Source organism: Limulus polyphemus, unplaced genomic scaffold (assembly GCF_000517525.1).
Source record: "Limulus polyphemus unplaced genomic scaffold, Limulus_polyphemus-2.1.2 Scaffold2298, whole genome shotgun sequence".
In the NCBI taxonomy this organism is placed as follows: Eukaryota; Metazoa; Arthropoda; class Merostomata; order Xiphosura; family Limulidae; genus Limulus; species Limulus polyphemus.
The window spans coordinates 79,920-100,310 of NW_013667908.1; the positions used below are offsets into that span (position 1 = coordinate 79,920).

At 36.0% G+C, this 20,391-nt stretch overlaps 1 protein-coding gene across 1 annotated transcript in view; it reads right to left on the reverse strand.

The window, feature by feature from the left end:
- LOC106466548 (protein vav-like) overlaps positions 1 to 18,819 on the reverse strand; it is an 89,402-nt gene extending 70,583 nt beyond the window's left edge. The window contains exons 1-3 of the mRNA XM_022394582.1: positions 18,604 to 18,819; positions 13,937 to 14,053; positions 8,189 to 8,247 (exon numbers count right to left, since the gene is read on the reverse strand). Coding sequence (XP_022250290.1) covers positions 8,189 to 8,247; positions 13,937 to 14,053; positions 18,604 to 18,813 — 386 coding nt within the window. The 5' untranslated portion in view covers positions 18,814 to 18,819. The remainder of the gene's footprint in view (positions 1 to 8,188; positions 8,248 to 13,936; positions 14,054 to 18,603) is intronic.
- Positions 18,820 to 20,391: the final 1,572 nt, after the last annotated feature.

The window sequence follows — 20,391 nt, forward strand, 5'->3', positions numbered from 1 at the left end:
CATTTTCAGTGTTTGAAAATCTTAACTTTAGCAAGTTTGATAAATGAATGTGTTTTTATTTTTTAGTTAGATTTGGATATGATCATGACATGAACACACAAAATCTGATGAAACTTTGTAGAACGGACAGCAACTGCCTGTTGTAGAGACACAAGTGTAGAGGATGACATTTCCAAAGGCGGAAGACTTTCAAAACATCGTCCTCTACACTCGTGTCTCTACAACAGGCAGTTGCCGTCCATTCTACAAAGTTTCATCAGATTTTGTGTGTTCATGTCATGATCATATCCCAATTTAACTAAAAAATAAAAACACATTCATTTATCAAACTTGCTAAAGTTAAGATTTTCAAACACTGAAAATGTATTTCCAATAGATACTTACCTCATCTCACATATTATCATCCCTCAAATTGTGCAATTTTCACTTGCCACTAGGCATGAGGCTCCTGCCTCACATCATGTGTTTACATGTGGCAAATCTGCTTTGTGAGATGAATAGGAGCATGCAACAACCCTCCACCAAGAGGAGTGCAACACACCCTCCTAGCATAACTGACTTCCTCTTTACTGTAGAGCACAATCATCACATCAATATTAGGCAAAAATGATGCACCAGAAGTGGGAGAATGGGTGGGAAGTGTAAGTGGAGGTAAACAAATATCAGAAATACATTTTCAGCATTGGGAAATGTGAACTTCTGATATGATACCTTACCTCTTCTCACATAATAGCTAGAATCCCACACTGAAACAGTGGAGGGACCGGTGCAAACGTTACGTAGATGAACACTCTTCAGAAAGCATCCTAAGAGAACCCATACAAAGTGATATCCTAATATATATATATATATATATATATATAGGGTGCAGTTATGGGAGACTGCACCACATCTGTACCAGAGTATACTCACTGCCTACTGTAAAGATGTGTTGCTAATCCGGGAAAAAAAACATAAGTCCAATCAGTAAATGGATACACCAGATGGTGTAGAGTGGCTATGGTGCATCCAACCATATTCAGTGGGTCAACTCCAGTCCAAAACCAGGCAGCATCAGTGTCTTCTGGTCCTTGGTAGGAGGAGGGTCCTAATCGTCTTCACCTCAAGACCAGGAAAAGAAAAGAAAAGCAACTTCCATTCTGACAACCCAGACAGAGCACATGTGTGCAGACCCAATACACAACCAACACCAGGTCACCCAGGAACCCAACATCTGAGCAACAGTAGAAATGGGGATTGCAGATTTGGTGGTTCAACTCTAGTCCAAAACCAGGCATAATCTGAAATTTTTCATCTGTTCCTCGGTAAGAGGAGGGTCCCTACCAACCACATGTGCAAGGACTTATATTGGCCGGTCCTACAGACCAACCAGAAACCAACTTCCAGGCAGTGGTAGGATATGGAAAAGCCAGAGGGGTTAACTGCATGTGGTGGATTTGTCCAGCCCAAAATTGTGGAACACCTCATCCCATCAGTGAGCATTACAGACCTTTAAAGGTCACATGATTGAGAATTTAAAGCAAAGTATACCCAGACAGGCATCACTCTCCACTAAGCAGGATCCAGAGATGTAAAGGTAAGATATATAAAAAGAGAACTTACCTACTCACAGCCATTAAGGGGTACGTAGAATGGTGACAGATGGGAATCAATAACCAGAAGAAGAGATGATCAGAAGATGAAAAAAATGTGTGACAAATGTAAGTGGGATAACTCACACACCAGCCCATACAAACTCCTCCAACAGATGATGGAAGTGAAGAGAGAGAGAGTAAAGTGTTAGATTTGGTGAGAGGAGACTTGAAAAAGGTGATGTGGATGTACATCCAATGAAGCATATGCTAAATAGATGAGTTGCTGCAGTCATATCTTGAGAGTAACAGGAGAAATATCTCGGTGAGATGAGGAATTCCAAAGAATAAATAGATGGCAGCATAAACCATGAAAAGTAGCAGAGTGGGCCAAAGAACAACAAACCATGTGAATGGAACAGGGAAAACACTTCAGAACAGAAAGAGAATGATACAGAGAAAAAATATGGGAAGTAATGGCATGCACATCATATCTCCAACAGCCACAGGCAAAAATCAAGAACTAGGACCTAATAAAAAGATGGTACAAAAGACTAAAAAGTCAAAGAAAGGAAGGGTAAGGGCATGGAGATCAGTCTTCAGGTCCCAATCAGGAAAGACTTGAAAATAAATAGGATGAAAAAGGCAAAATGAACAACAAAACAAACAAAAGACAGGAGAGGAGAATACATGATGATAATAAGAAAACCCAAAATTATTAGGTAAAGCTGCTTGGTAACTAGCCATGGTCAAAAACAATAAACCTCGTTCGAACATCTAAGGAAAAAATTTGAAAAGATGAGGATAGAAGTAAGGAAACATGATGCAGAGACCAATAACAGAATGTGCACCGTTGTCATGGATAAACAAGGAGGGAAGAAGAACAAACTGAACAAGAAAGAAGGAAGGCTACACATAAAGAGAGTCTAGAACATGTTTCAAAGAGCCAGACAAACTTCATGTGTGAAGTTGGAGTGATTATTGCTGGATGGGAGAGGGAGTAGTGAGGTTGAAAGAATATGGAAGGAGACAGGAGAAGGTGCAATAAAGGAAACCAAGGCCAAGCCAGCAAGTATGAAGTTATTAGAAGGGCTAAACATATAGTGACCAGAATGAGGGAAAACATGAGGGAGAAAATGAGTAGGAGGATAGGCATGGAGAAAAAACATTGAACCAGTCCTGATGTAATGCATCCCCAGCTAAAGCTGAGGGAAGAGGAACAGGGAACCAGAAAGGGGGAAGTAGAGGCAACAATATCTAGAAGAAGAGTGTCCAGATGAGAGTACAGCCACTTGAAAACCAGAAGAACAAATGGAAAATCCACAGATTGTATCTTGGTGGGTCTCAAGAGATTATTCATGACAAGACTCAGGCAACCAAGAATAGAACAAGCTTTTAGATGTACTTTTATAGAATGGGCCCAAAAAAGGAGGCTGATAATGTGGAAACAGGGAGTGTGAGACAAAGTACCCCTCTAATGATTGATAAAGGAGACAACTGCAGAGTTGACTGTATGTATCATCATGAGATGCCTACAAACCATCTTTATAAACAAAAATCCAAAATTCGATGTACTGCCAAAAGTTATAATAGATGTATATCAAGAGTCAGTATGTCATGGTACCAATGATCCAAATTTATGTGAAAGCCAAAATATGCCCCCAACTCATCAAGAAGGCATTTGGGAACAGAAGGAGATCCTGACAAGAGGAAGAGGAATACCAACTATGGGGGTAGTTTTATCAAGATACCAGGTGAAATCCTTGAATAAGGAAGGAGAATGGTTGAGGACAAGAGATACCAAGTAAGGATCCAGAGAACGTGCAATCCATTGCAAATAAGCATGCCTAAAGAGGATACAAGATTCCATGGAAGCCCAAGTCCCCAAAAGACAGAGAACCTCCTGCACAGTGATAGAAGGAGAGAATATGACATGGGAACTAATCTCTCCATGTCCCTGAAAAGAAGAAGAGAAGACTGGGCTTTGTGGAGATGCAAACTAAAAAACAACTAAATGAACGAAAAACAAAATGGGTGTGAGATGTAACTCCTTCAAGTTGACCAACCAACCCAGACACACTATCTCCAGAAGGAGGAGAAGAGGATGGCTGTAGGAGGCTTGTTGGGATAAAGCCAAATGAGAAAATAAGAATCTGAGATCAGATGTCCCAAGATCTGAGGCAAAAACCATTGTAGGGTGAGAAATCAAGAGAGAACAAGAAACCGACTGAGACATTAAAGTTGCAAGACTAGATACCTAACTATAGATTCCCTGGGAACCACGAAAAGATGGGAATAAAATCCTGGAAAAGGATGAGAAACCCATCCAATATTCACTTTAGCCATAAGAACCAGCCATGGACAAACGTTAGCAAGAAACAAGATCACCTGGAGAAGGGAAAGTAATGAGAACAGGAAACAATAGAGGAGGAAAGGAACAAATGAAGGTCAAGGCTCTCTAATAGCATTCCCAGTACTCAACAACTGGTCACAAATGGAAGGCAAAGTCAATAAACAAATGAAACAGGCCCTACTGACCCTGATCCTACAGGACAGACACCACTAAACCTGATAGTGGCGAAATCTATGAGTGGTGGATGGATCAATGGGAAGAGGAATAGAAAGTGTTGACAGAAAGAAGGTGAAGCAGAAGGACAGGAAACTGAGAGAGAGAGGCAAAGAAGGAGCATAAGAGAGATGATAAACCATTGACGAGAAGGAAAAAACATTGGCATGTGGCTCCAACATGACACCAGAGAAACAAGCATACCAATAAAAGGTGAAAGGAGCCAGAAAAAGACATAAAAGAAAAAGGAAGGCAACAACAATTATCTAACAAGGCATCAAAACCCAATCAACTCTATCAAAAGATTGGCCAAACAGGAAGAGAAAATGCCACAGAAGATAAACATGCCACTGTAGAAAAGATAAGTGAATGAGCATCTATCGAAAACCCCACACAGGAATGGTAGATTACTATGGAAAGAAGGTTAAAGAAGAAAAAATAGTGGAAGAGGGTAATGTGTGTGTGTAAGACGAAGGTAGAAAAGCCTGAGAAAGATGAACAAAAGACAGAGGACCTGACCCACAAGTCTGAAGAAAAGACTCCAGAGTTTAGGAGTGAAAGAAAAGCAATACAACATGAATTCATGCCTAGTCATATGAAGGAACAAAGGAGGGGAGGACAAGGCATGTAAACCCCAAAGTAATGTGGAAAATAACTCAATATGTAAAAAATCATAATTGAGAAACCTAGTCATGAAATCACAAAAAAAGGCTGAGGGAGAATCAAGAATATATGGGTATAAGATGAGGAAAAAGTGGGTGGGGAAAAAAAAAATTGCCTAAATCACTTCTATCACGAATGAGAAGACATAGATGGAGATATGTCAAGGACAAAAAAAGGCTTAGGCTGCATGAAAGACCCCACCACCCACCACACAAAAGCTCTCACCTCTTCTAGCATACAAAGATAAACCCAACGACAATGTAGTTGGTAGGCTAGTGTCAACAAAGTCCTGTTGTTTCACACCAGACAAAAGTAAGTTACCAACACTAGTGAAACAATGGCTTTGTAGATACTTCCACTGAAAAATACCTCTATCTGAAAAGTTCACAAGCAAAAAATGACATATCATTACACACAAGTGCCAAATTGAGAAGAGATGATTCTGGTCTACAATACAGAGGAAGTCAGCTGCACTAAGAGGGTGTGTCACACTCCTACTAGTGGAGGGTTGTCGCATGCCCATTTGCATGCAATAACATAGCTATACCATGTGTAAACACGTGATGTTAGGTCAGAGCCTCAAGGCTAGTGACAAGCAAAAAGTGTGTATATAGAGGGCAGCACAAATTGAGGAAAGCTATTATGTGAGAGGGGGTAAGGTGTCATATCAGAATGAATATTTCAGCACCACTTCCTAAAATCATGCTAGACTTTGTACTTAAGTGTTACTTTGGATAAAGGTAAGAAACAAGAAGGCAGTGATGACCTTGTTGCTAGTCATGGCAATTCAAATACATTGAGTTGGTAATAGCCTCCTGTTTTTTAACTATTTAAATAAACAATACCATTTAGATTAAAATCAGTCTAATTTTTGTGTTTGTATTTATTAGTATTGCTTTATTCATAATGTAACACAGGCCTGCAAATTTAGACTTCATACAAGTTGTTTTGGTTTTAATAACAGATTTACCATAATTCAGCTACACAGATTTTGAAAATAATATTAATTTTTTCTAACATATAAAGATTTTTTACAAATCAAGAAGAAAAACACTCTTACTTAGATCAAAATATTATTTCATTTACCACAATGAGCATTTGTTATTATTATGTTTGTTAACAAAAATACATACAAACTGAAGAAAAGGGAAGAACATTGATATCAAATGAATATGCATCGTCATTCATCCTCAATTTTTTTGTTAAATCTATGTCTTTTAATCTCAAAATTGTGTGTTGTGTTTTTTCTTTTATGTGTTGCATCTGGAGCATCTCATTTCAATGACCAGCAGTAATCAGCTATCATGCTGATGTGTCCACCTTCCTTGATACCTCCTCTTCATTTCCCTGATGTCTTGATGAAACCTTTCCCCTTGTTCTTCGCTAATGACACCAAGATTTTCAGGAAAAATAGTCAATATGCGAGTGTAAGAAATGAACTTTCAAGCTCATATTACAACCCAACTCTTTGAATATATCAAGCATGTTATTGACAATATTTTCATAATATGTGAAGAGCCCATGATTTGTCTTGTTTCTTCACAACAAACTTACCACAAATATAACAGAATATGTTTGGGTCATTTACACAATCTCTTGTTGCCATAGTGATGTATTATGCATCTTTTAGTGGGATAGCAAACATACAGACAGGTTAATTGTAATTTTTTTTTATCCCTGCAGCATTCACATTCATGAGGTATTTTCTGACTTTGTAATCCTTCAAACTTGCACTGAACCAAACTCCTGATATTATCTTATACTCTTTATTGACATTATATCCTATCACCCCAATATCACTCTCCTGGTAAAGGTCAGGAGAGCAATTCATTTTGATATCCCAAGAAAACAAAATATCAAAAGTATTTTTCTGTGTTAGATAAAAGTCTAAATTCAAACATGTTCAAGATATATTGTGAAAAGCTGAATCCATCATATAAATAGTCAGTTTTCAAATAACAACAACTGTGAGAACTCAAGGATATTTGGTTTTATTAGTTAAACTGGTGGTGTTGGGTCTCCTGTTTTATTCTTTATAGATGTAACTTTCTTTAATGAACCAACAAAAATATGTTGCAAAGGATCATTTAATGCATAATTAATCCAAATATAATATTCAAGTATTATCAAAAACAAATGTAAATGATCAGAAACACTTACTTCATCATGAAAGAACTTTCCCACTTGCAATGTCTGTAATCAAAAATCACAGGCCATGGTCTGTTTTCCATGTACTATTGAGCAATGGCCTTTACTGATCAGCGAGTTTATATGCTTGAGTTATGAGAGTAACATTTTGTGAATGTACAAACTTAAGAACATTTATAAACTAATCTACAAAATGTGTTATCTGTGCTCTGTCAAATTTTAGCCTAATATTTTTTTACATCTTGTTTACTTGATGATTTAGAGGGGGGTCTCATAATTGGAGGTTTTAAGGTTTGATTGCCATTGCCATTGTGGCAAAGTTACTAAGGCTATCTGCCACTTTCACTAATTTTGAACTGCTGACTAGAAGGTGGGCAACTATCTGGCAATCCCTACTGACAAAAATTTTCTTCTTTAACTAATGACTAAAGGAAAGTCAACTAGCTGGAGAAATTATACACCAACTTTTCTTTGTCTTGCTTACTTGCATGTATCATGGTTTTAGAAATGCTGCGCTAATTAATTAATTAATTGAATACCATCAATTAACACAGACATCCTAAATACTACTAAATTACCATCTCTAGACTTATAAATATCAGAAACAACCAATTCCCATAATCAATAATTTGGGAGTTAAAAATTGGTTCCCTACAAATGACAAAAGTCACATTTTCTTAAGGGATATTATATTAATATTGCTTTATGAGGAATGTATTAAACACGAGAACAGATATTTTTACATAGTTAATTAAACATATTAAAATTAATATCTCAAAATGAAAAAAAATACAATTCCAAACAAAGTAGTAATCCGTTAAATAGTTCTAAATTTTGAGGGTCTGAGGATACTTTTCAGTTTTTATCATTAGTTGAAATTTCATAATATACAACAATATTAAACTAATATCCTTTTCAAAAAAATATAACAGCCATGAAGAAATCAAACCACATCTACTTTAACATCTAAGATATAGGGGCTACCATGAATGTGCAAAATGGGGTGAAAAAAGAAGTGAAAGAGTAGTTCTTAACATAACAAAATCTGAAAAATAAAGAATAAAACTGAAAGTTAGTTTAAAAACTGTGAAATTCACAGCTACATTTGGTTTTGTCAGCATAAAAATCACAAAACAATACACCATTACGGCTTCATAATTGCACACACATTTACAGGTAAAGCACTGCCATAAAAGAACTAAAGATTCATTTCTAGGTACTTGTTATTCTGTATGCCTACCTGATTCCTGTGCTATGAGCTTTAGAAGATTTTGATAACAAGGATAAAGTATGAAGCACCTGAAAATATAAATGTGTGTTATTAATATAATAATAATGCTAAAATACTTCAATAAAGGTTACCACCTATAACATGAGTAACACAGACAAAATAATTTTAAGAATCCAGCTGTACTTATAATTTTTAACCCTATATTTGAGACTTAACCAGGCCCAGATTGGTGATAAATCCCAAGTATATAACATCCAGAAAATGTCAGAATTTACTTAAAATTTGCTAGAATTATGGTATTTTGTAAATGATCAGCAAAACTGAAAAAGTTAGTCCTCCTAATAACTGGAGGTTCTCGAATGTCAGGCTTGGGTGTATATTTCCCAATGTGTTACAATGGTTGAGTCACAAAGAAAAGATAAGACAGATTTACACATGCAACAAATGTTTAATGACAATTTTAAAGTTAAAAATAGAAATAACAATGCACTGCAATATAATAAACAGCTATAAAAATTATAGTAGAACAAATGAACTTGTGTTTGTGTGAAAATAAAGGGTTTAGACTAGAAGGAATAATAAAGACTAACAGATGAGCTCTTGCTAGTGCAGGTTCTTCCCCCTGTAATTTAAACTAGTTTAAACAATAAATAGTAACAGAGATAGAAATGTAAAACAAAGTTAACATCGTTTTAACCAAATTTGCACTCGGTTGGTCCATTGGACTAACCCTGTAATAAGAAGGAAAGCTAACTATAATTCTAAATTCACCAAGTGTATCTACGCAAGATATACAAGCTTTTAGTAATATGTGCAAGTCTGTTGTACGCAATAAATAAATGTGTTACAGAAATATGCTTTTTTCATTGTACAGTGTACACACTGCATTTGCAAAACCTTTAGAACCTCCAGCGTGCACATCTACAGCTTTTTACAGAATCCCTGTATCTGGTACCTACTCCTCTCTACAGCAAATTGTCATTAAATCAGTAATGTGGGGTAAAATGAATACTTAATAACTCAAGTCTGACATCACATGCACAATACCATGTTGAATAATACTCTGTAAAAGGTAGTGGCATGTGAACTTCAGCTCCCCACCCATGTACATAGAGTTAACTTGTATGAAATCCAAGTTCCTACCTGTATTTCACTAAAACAGTAATAATCTGTTCTTTAAATATAAACTTATGCTCCACTATCACATGAAGCAACTTATACAAGGTTCACTCATGGAAAACATAAGCAACTCAATTAAAATACAGGGGAAATCCAAATTGTATCTGCACAAATGAAAAATAAAAGTTAACTCTAATGATGGAGAACCTGAAGAGGTCTCCAAGAGTGAAACAACAGAAAAATACACAAACCTGTTATTTGAAACAGAAAGTGAGAACTTATGTTTTTTCATTGGAAATTGTCTTTAAATTAAATATCATAATTTCTGACAAAATCTATCTTCATATTCCTTTGCAAAATCTGTGTAAATCCTACTTTCCCAAGACCCAACACTATCTTAAATATGTCAATAAACACTCAAGTTCCTGACACAAGAAAGAGTCTGGTGCATGTGAGATCACCTAGCCAATGGGTAGTGAAGATCAAAGGTGAATCTACACAAGCTATTATTTGATTTGCCAACAAGAATAACTGAGCTCTCTAATTACAAACAATGCTATTATTCTATAAGATAACTGGATGAGCAGCTTTGGCCTTTGACTAGGCTTCCACTAACAACTAAAGAAAGTTAAAGTTAGTAACTCACTTCATTAAATATCTCTGTGTTCAAAAAGGGAACTCTAAAAAAAACCGAAAAAAACATCATTTTGAAAATTTTACATTTTAACTAAAGTGTTGGAAAACTTATAGTATGTCACAATGCTAATGAGGATTAGGGCTTCCATGTTGAGAAGATGAAACATAGTAAGTTTTTTCATTGGGAAGTTCAACATCTTTGTCCTTCATTGACTAGTATTTTTCATTTTGTGGCCAAAAGTTGAGTGATTTTTTTCTGTGCTTTTTCCTGATTTAAAGCTCATAAAATGAATATAGAACACTATGGAAATATCATAAGACAATCCTATTCTTCCTACTACTATCAACTGCAAAGTGAAAAAACATTTCAAATGCAACAAATGCAGTTAATATGTATATAAACCAAGGCTCAAACTTAAGGTTCAGCAATATGAAGCTACAAGATTTTACCAGGAGTTTCTGAAACTACTTGCAAATGCTCTGAAGTTATTGTCATAGGACTCTTATGCAAAATCTCAGACAGCCTGCTATGAAATGTTTTATGTAACTAGTACAATACTTAGTGACAGTGCTTTGTTTGGAATGCATCACAGTACCCGGCCAAATAAAATACTTGGCTCTGATTGGCTGAAAGATCAGAAATTAAAATTCTAGTGCCAATGTAGAAATGTAAGATACTGCCACTTCATATCGTTATTACATGAAAATAAGCCCTATTATGCAATAAGTCTTTTTTCAGTCTTGCTCTGAAGCTATTGTCATGGAACTATTATAGGAAGCCTCAATGAGATGAATTCAATTAAAATTAATTAGTCTGCTATAAAATGTGCTACGTAGTTAGTATGATATTGTATCAATAATAATCTTTATAGATAACAGAAGAAACTTATTTTCAAATTACACCGGAATGCACCACAAAATTGACAAGAAAGAGGATGAAATTATAAGTTGTTTCTTCATTTCAGATGGGTGAAAACCACACTGTTTGGAATGCCTCACAATACCAGACAGATTAAAATACTTGTCTTTCCAAAAATTAAAGACAAAGTTACATTACCCATTATCCTATGACAATACACCATCAACACATGGCAATGTAACATTTTTCTTCCACCTGTCATTAATGAGCAGAAAATAAATATATTACACTACAAAATTAGACTTTATTCAGACTTGCTCTGAAACTAAAAGTAGCTTCCAAAACAGGATTAAAATAAGTGATCTGACTCTGTTACTTGTCTGTCTGAGGCAAAAGCAACAGAGCATAAGTTCATGTTGAACCATAATGTGACCACAATGGAATATTCATTTATAGACAGTTTTTAAGAAAAGAAAGTTTCCAAAAGAGAACTTAAAAAAAAACAACTAGGTATGAAAAAAAAGAAATCTTTTTCAGAAGCAAATGATGCTGTTGTTCTATACTATGAAGACGGTAATTCGACAATTAATAAAATTCATACATTGGTCATTCAAAATATTTCGTAAAGATCACCTTGTGCATTTTGTTTTTGTTCTTATTCAGGGGTTTTTTTTTTATCAAGCTTCCACCCACGATAGCAAACAACCCAAATTAAATATAGGTGAACTTTTACAACCAGTTTGGAAGTTGTATTAAAAATTATTTCAGTTTCTATGCTAGTTTTAGACTCTAGGCCCAAGTCTAAATTATACAGTTAGTACTACCAGATTTGATTATATAAAAATCTATCACCAAGTTTTAGGAACTTCGAGCTTGTTAGGTTGTGAATTCAAAGTTAAATATATGCTAAGCTGAAGTTAGCATTTTCCTTAACTGAAAATGTATTTCAGATAGATACTTACCTCTCTGGACTACTAAGAGCTATTACCTTGTATACAACTATCATAGAATTTCCTGCATATGCCACCAAACTCCCACCCCTACATGTATCTAAATTTACCATGCCAGCCTATGACCACAATGCTCTATCCCTCCACCAATAGGAGGACAACATGACCTCCATGCATGGTAATCCCCATAAACACTAGCACATAATCATAGGCTCATTCTTTCTTCAGCACAACCAGTGTTCAGGCGTGTTTTTCCTCTACTTTTTTGAGTTTCTAGTCACCTTAATTAGACTGCCTTTCTTTCTTTCTTTAGTGCTACATTTCTTTTGTCCTTGTTGCACTTTTGTTCCATCCACCTGCTTGCAACTTCATTTTCTCTAACCATTGTAATTCTACTTTAGGCTACTTTCAACAAGGTATACTTAGTAAAATATATTTTTAAAAAGTCCCAAGGCCAGACATTCCTTTCCAGACATTTTCTCCAACTGACTCAACAACAACTTTAGACAATTTATCTATTCATGGACCTGACAATCAGATATTATCCCTTTAGCTCACCTAGAAGAACACGTGCCTGTATGTGACACATCTCAGGTTTCACCCTGTAGTGAGGTACATTTGACATCATGGATAACTTAACTCCCACAATCTTAATGAGTTGTGATGAACTATGCTATACCAAGAAGTGATGATTTTCCCACTTTCATGCATAATGTGGTTGGTTCCCTTCTGCCTATTTCTTCTCCAGTTCTGGTCCCTAATTATATTGTTTCCTTGCTTTCTGTGAAGCCTGCTTTGCCTGTGGATGATTTTGGCCACCTCTTCCTCCTCCAGCTCTTGTTTCTAGCTCTGCTCTTCCTGATAAGAAACAAATACTTCCTCCTTTTCTGTTTGTTACATTCTTGAATCAGATATATGATATTCTATTCTTTTTTCCTGTACATCATAATGTCTGTTTGGTTGTTTTACTTCAAATACCTCCTTCTGTCCCAATTCCACATTGTCCCACATCCTTCTGTCCTACTTATCTTTGTAACTCCTTTTATATTTCTTGATCCATAATCTATTCTGTCCTTTCTTTCTGCTTAGGATATTCCTCTTTCTCCTATTCTGTCTTTCTTTCCAGCTATCTATTCATTTTTGTCCCTTAGTAGTAAGTAACATTTCCAAAATCAAGCAATTACAAGGATATTGAAAAGAATTGAATCACACTTAAACATAAATTTACTGAAAGATGTCAGCTTCTTAGCTAGAACATTATGACGCACGCTGTAAGTAATGATCTTCAAAATTTTTTGATAGAATTGTTACACCTTGACCTAAACAAAATTCAAAGCTTTCTGAAAACTCAGAAAAACATTTAGATGGTCATGATTTCTTCCATACTAATTGTAGTGATTCATCTGAAACTTTAAACTGATAAACTTTAATAAGTATAAAGGGAATAACCATTCTTCATGGCGCTACAAAATTCCAAACTAACACGTGGTAATATCACACCTTTCAGTGCTAAAACAAAGGTTATTATATACTGTGTCCAATATATTGTAAGAGACTATGGCAGTGCTCTGGAGGATGAACATGCTCATGGCAGAGAAAGGGTTAAATAACAAAGCTAATACTCCAACATGCTGGAACTGCAGTTTTAATAATACTAGTGCTGGTCAACATAATTGAATCGATTACAGAAATTGCTACCATAGAACACTATCAAAGTTATTAGGGTGCACAAATGAGTATGAATATATACAAGAACTTACACCAATTGAACTACCAAATATATACAAAAATTTACACTAATTGAACTACCACACTTAAAGCCATGTTTTTAAAACTCTACTAGATGAAACTCTTGTCAGTGAGGTAGTTTTGTTTAATTGTTACTATCAACACTATTTACTATGACATTTTACCTCTACAAATAACTAGCCCAGTTGTTTTACATGCTTTTATAAATGTGGTTCTTTATCTGTAGATTAAAAACAATTTTTATTTAAGTGTAAATATTTTTGCATGTTAAAAATTAACAGGGCAACCAAAACCTTAAAAATAGCAACCCAAAGAACAATTAATATTTAAGAAGTTATTCACAACCTTGTAAAGTTTTTCTTTCTTTTTTTATGATTGTATAAAAAAAACTACCAATCCACAAAATTAATTTTGTATGAAAAATTAAAAATAAGAAAAACTCACCCTTCCAAAATCTGTATAGTCAAATAACATGTATGGTTCAAACAGATCTGCTGTTTTCAAGTCAAATACATTTTGGCAAGTTTGAAGAAAACATCGTATATTCTTCATGCACAGAAACTGTAAATAAAATACACAAAAACAAACATAGATTTAAAAGCTCCTATAAAAACAATATTTCACAGAAAGCTAGAAACCAGAAATGAAGTTAAAAATGCTAGTGGTCAAACAATCATATTAGTTATGCATTAAAACTGCAAGAAATTGCCAGTAAAAATTCTGATGGGGTAGAATGTCTTAGCTTTAGTAAGGGTGCATTTTCAACTTCTCATTTTTAAAATTATTAATATAATCCAAATCATGAATGGCATAAAAATCTCCACAATAAGTAAATTCTTAACAAAAATAAGAATAGTTGCCCTTTCAACAATATATAAATATATACTGTAGCTAAAAAAATATCATTTTAGGCACATGAAAGTTAACAATTTTTTTACCTGACAATGCATTTCCAATAGGTACTTACTTTTGCATAACATAGCTATTCTTCGTGCATCTGTCTTTGAGATTTTGTACATGCCACTAGCCTTGGGCTATTTCCCACCTAAGACACACGTTGTAATGTGAACTGTGTTAGTGTATGATGTAATCATCATGTGACAATAGCCCTCTACCAATAAGAGGGCAACACATCCTCCATGTGTAGTAGAGCTCCATAAACACTTGCACTCAAAATTAATTTCATTCTTGGTATAACGTGCACCGGCAGTGGAAAAGAAGGATGGAGAGGTGTGCACAGAGGTAAATATATATCAGAAATGCATTTCCAGGTAAGAAAAATGTTTAACTTCCAAAACGATATCCTTATCTATCTACACAAAATAGTTAGAATCCCACACTGATGTGGTGAAGGGACCAGTGTTGTTGCAAAATCCTAGATAAGTTCCTCTTGGAGAGAGCAAATGAAGGAGAAAGCCCATGGAGTGAGACACCTTATAGTGGAGGCTCACTAGAGAGGCAATACTTGTGTGAAATTGCATCCATCTTATGCAGATGGAAGTATGAAAGGAAGAAGGCAAAGAAGCCAGTTTATCATAGGGATGGGCAGAAAAGAGCATGACCAACTGAACATTTGCACACGACTGGTCAGTTCAATATAAGTGTGTGTGTGGCTAGGGTAATGATCAGACAGTACAGTTTGGTATGTGGTCTGTTGTATCATGTACTAAATGTACATAAAAGAACAGGAATGGTCCCTTCCTGTTGCAGGAGCAGGAAAACACATTGGGGAAACACCAGAGAGCAGCCCAGACCCAATCAGATCTAGCCTCCACAGAGGTCTTTTATTGGAGATAGTACAATGGATAACTGTAAAAAAAATTTTAAAAGCCAGCATGTGCCAGCAAAATAATTGGACAAACACTCCCCAAGAGCTGTTTTTTCCATGTTAATCTATGAAAGATACGGTCTGGAAAGGACCCGTGAGCATCTCCCTACAGGAAGGAATATATAATCTGGATGATTTGACAAAGGAAAAGACCAATGAATTGTCTAAGTGGATCATAACCAATTGATCCACAAATTGAGGTAGGAAATAGGATGGGCAGCCAAGAATTCCAGAACACTGGTAAGGAAAGTATACTCCATATGAGAGCAAACCCACAAGACCATGGAATTGTCCACAGATACATCCCAACCTGTATGAGATGTGTTGGTGAAAAGATGGAGATTTAGACATGGGAGCAGCTGTGGAATGCTAATTGTTATGTTGGAATGATCAAGTCACTATGACAGATCCTCGAGTAAAGTAGGCAACAGAATGACAAAAAGAACAAAGGACTGTGGGAGATCTTCAAACAGTAGCTCAAAAGTCCACTAAAAGAGCCTCATGACAGCTTAACTTAAAGAAAAAAAGATATTTGAGAGAGAGAAGCAAGAGTCACCAAAACAGATAGAACCACTTATACAGAAAGTATAGGAGAAGAAAGAGTCGAGGTAACAAGATGCTCCATGTTTCATAGACAAATGGGGGAAGCTGAGCCCAACTTAGTCAAGAATTGAAAAAAAAACTCCAAGGTGGACCAAAAATTGGGTTGAAGTGAATAACAACTTGGAAGGTTTGACAAACCAACCCTGAGAAGCAGCTTTTTGGAGGAAAACTGACAAGAAAGAGGTAAGGAGGAGTCATTCATCTATGTAATAATGTAAACTATGGACATGATGAACAAATGCTCTCATGACTTGGTGAAATATGTAAGGAGCTGAAGTAATGCTGAACGGGAGAGCTCTAAACTGCTACACTTGATCACAGTGAATGAATTAAAGTAAACATCAAGAGGACTGGGCAATTGGAATATGTAGGAAGGCATCCAAAACATGGACCTTGGTCATCCATAGTTCAGAAGAAAAGGACTAATAGAAAGGAAGAAACCCCTATATGTTGAACTGAGGAACAACTAAACAGTGGTTAACAGAAGAAACATTGATAACAGGATGCCAGTTCCTGGTACTTTCAGTTTTTAAGAGACAACAAAACCACGAAGAGCAGCAAAAGACCCTCTCAATGGCTCTCTTGTTCAAAGGATCCAATAGCATGATATTGAAGGCACAGAAGTTACTGAGAATCAGAAGTAGTAGTAAAAGGAATGGGAAGTTCAGAAAAAGGAGGAAGAGATGAGAAGTGAAGAGAAAAAGCCTTGTGTAAGAACTTGAATGACCCACCAATCAACTGCAAATGGGGTCCAGAGACCTCAAACAAACATTTACACATGGGGATTGAGATGACTGGGTAGAAAGGGAAGTAAGATGTACAGTGGCAACTTGACAGGATGGGAATGGGGTGACATGAAGAAATAGACGGACATGGGATGAGAAAAGAGAAAGAGAGATGAAGGGTTTATAGTTAGGAGAGATGAAAGACCATGGAGAAATTGAATCAGACAGCTTTAGTACAACTCTCCAACGTGTTAGGAACACCACCATCACTAGAGAGAATTACTGGACATGATGGGGGGGGGGGTCAGCCTTAAAGCAGGTAAATAAAAGGGACTCCAGTGATTGGAAAACCAACAATGGAAAAAAAAGGACCTACCATAAACCATAGAATAAAATCCTGGAGTTGAGGAGGATGAGGCATTTCAGAGTGTGAATGAAGCTGATCAGAAATGTATCCACATGTTCACATGTCTGAAGAAGGAAGAAACACCAAATAATTCTCAGCATAAAAACCATATAGTAAGGAACAGAACGAATCAAGACATGGGTGATAGAGAAACTAAAGATCAAATCTGAGAAATCAAATCCACAAAGAGATTTGGAAGAACATTGTCCTCTACAAGTGAAGAAGAGCCTAGTGCAAGCCCATAAGATGGAAAGAACCAATGAAAATCATCATCCTTGTGGTTGAATTCAGACAGAGAGGAACACAATTTGAATGTAGGAAGAGTGAGATGAGGCAATGAAGGCACTAATGAATTCATAACATTTTGAACAATGGCAGTAATGTCCTCTACAGTTAATGAGCCCCCAGTGTCCACAGACGAAGTAGGGTTAGTGTTAGCAACACTGCCAGAACCTTGGGAAGAGGTTTTAGTCATCATCACTTGAGAAATTTCCACATATTTTTTTTTAATATAGTAATCAGAAGGCAATATAGGTTGAAATCAGATGTGAAACAAAATAAAATTAAGAGAGTTTAAACTTTATCAACACGCCCATTCATGTCAATGCCAAGAAGAATAACAAAGTTAATTTTGAGTGCAGGCACTTAGTGCAATCTACTACACAAGAAGGATTTGTCGCCCCCCAATTGGTTAAAGGCTACTGTCATATAATGATTACACCACACAGTAAAACAATTAACATTAAAACATTTCTTACATGGGAGATAGCTCAAGGCTAGTGGTACGCATAGAATTTCAAATGCAGAAACACAAGGTATAGCTACTTTGTGCAAAGAGGTAATGATATCATTTCAGAATTAGTAGAGAGGAAATTCTGAAACTTGAGGGTTGTATCAATTCTGATTAAAGTGCTAGCACGGAGGATCACATACAAAAGAAGCAATGAATTAAAAAAAAAAAAGACTCAAAACTCAATCACTCTCAAATATGAAAAATGCACCTTGTATTCAAAAGTGCTAAAGTTTTGGGTCTTTTCTTTTAAACTTCAATTGAGGGTTGTAGATATGATAGAGAAGAATTTAGTGACAATAGTTTGGGATGATTCAGAGACTGGAATCAAGCTCAAAATATTTTCACTACATAACACCGGCGTTTTGACTGGATTTTGTAAAAATAAATTAACTGAAGCACTAATTCATAAGCAGAAGTACAAGTGAATTGTGACACTAATAGAGCTGGACAATTAGTGGGACTTGCTAAGTGATTAAGCAAAAGCCCCATTAATCAATTACATTTGATTAATCAATCAGTACAGTGTTCCTGTAACTATAGTATGATGGTGGTTTTTACAGCCAGACAGTTGCTTTCCCTCTAGTCAGCAGGTAAAATATAAAAATAAGAAAAAGAGCTTTACAATATTACTCTTACTGTGTTTCTATCAAGACTTACTGCCGCTGCCGCACAACAGTGATCATTCTGAGTTACAGAATGTGTTTACACTAAATTACACTTTAGTAGATGATTTAACCCTAGGTTAAATTTGCTTACCTGTGACATCTGTGGACGAAGGCTGATTTCTTTTAAGTCGATGCATCCTGGTTCTAGCTTATTTAACACATGACATAACAAAACGCCATCTCGTAATGTATTCGCGAGGTCAATTACTTGAGCATTTTGCCATGTAACTCGATGATCTGGAGGAACTATTGAGCAGCGAATTAACCAATTCGCGCACTCCCTCCATAAAACGTCCGCCATATTACTAAATCTAAACATTGAAAGGAACCCACTGCGCCATCTCTTTTCTAAAATATCCGAATGACAATGAAATGCAACAAAACTATACTTCACAGACACAATTTTAATTAAAATATTTTGCTTATTTTAGTATCTCAGTCATCTCCATTCTCGTAAAAATTCAAAATAATAGGAGACTTCTCCTGAATAAATAATAACTACCTTTCGAAATCACTTTTTAAAAAGTAAATTCCGTCACTAGATTGAGGTATACTTCATTTTTCATTTCAACACTCGAGTTGAAAAAATACTCCAGTCTGGCTTTATTATAATGGCCAATCAGCTCATAACCTGTAGCTTTCTATTCTTAACTGTTCTGTCTAGTAAAACTCCTTCATTGCTACCAAATAACTAGTATTCACAAGTCGAGCTTCGCAAACCACACGGATTGAGCCACTTCGAATATTTATAGTATAAATGCAAGACATTTCCCGTGAATTGTCAGGGATGTAACCTGGAGTTACCAAAATTGTAATCAGTTCTCCACCACATTTTAACCTTTCATGATTGCAGTGTTAGATGAAATCATCATATTGGAGGATCCTACTAGCAAAATATTCTCCTTTACAGATTCAACGCCAGACCAAAAACATCCTAAAATTTATTTTGGTATTTCAGAATATTCATCAGTGTTATCAAATAGTATGTATACATTAACACAATCATGTTGATGGGAGTCCTGATGTAGGTAATTTAAAATATTAAAAGGCTTTTTCACAAGTGGGACTGCTGGAGGAAGGCAGAATTCTCCATTACTCTAAGTAATTGAATGTTAATCATACAATGTAGTGTGTTACTATAACAAGGAGTTCCCTCCGTGTTACACAATAGTTCCTCTCTGGTCTACTCAGGACCCTATTGAAGTATGCCACCACATGTTCGTTTTCGCCCACTTGCTGAGACAACACTCCTACAATTCCGACATTACTAGCATCACAATTCAGTATGTACGGTAGTGAGGAATTTGGAAGCTTTAAAAGTGGAGCTGAGGTCACTTTTTCTTTCAATGTCTTAAAAGCTTGATGGCAAGAAACTGTCCATTCGAACTTCTGGCCTTTTTTTGTTGTTGTTAAATCATGTAGTGGAGCAGCTTTAGTTGCAAAGTCCTTCACAAACTTCCGGTAATAGGTACAGAGTCCCAAGAAACTTTTTAACTCTCCCAAATTGTCTGGTGTTGGCCAATCACACACTGCTTTCACCTTGTCAGGATCAGTTCGTACACCATGCTTACTTACAATGTGACCCAAGTAAAGCACCTCTTTCTGGAACAAATGGCATTTTTTGAATGAAGTCAAGCATTTGATGCTTTAAACGCTTGAATACTTCCTCTAGCTTGGACATTTCCTCATCAAATGTTGTTGCAAACAGAATGACATAATCCAGGTACACTAGGGCTATTCTCCATTGCAGACCTTCCAGTATTCTTTCCATCAGCCTCTCAAATGTTACTGGAGCATTGCTAAGCCCGAATGGCATCACTACGGTATTGCCAGAGACCTTGGCCATAACTAAATGCAGTCTTAGGTTAATCTGCTTCAG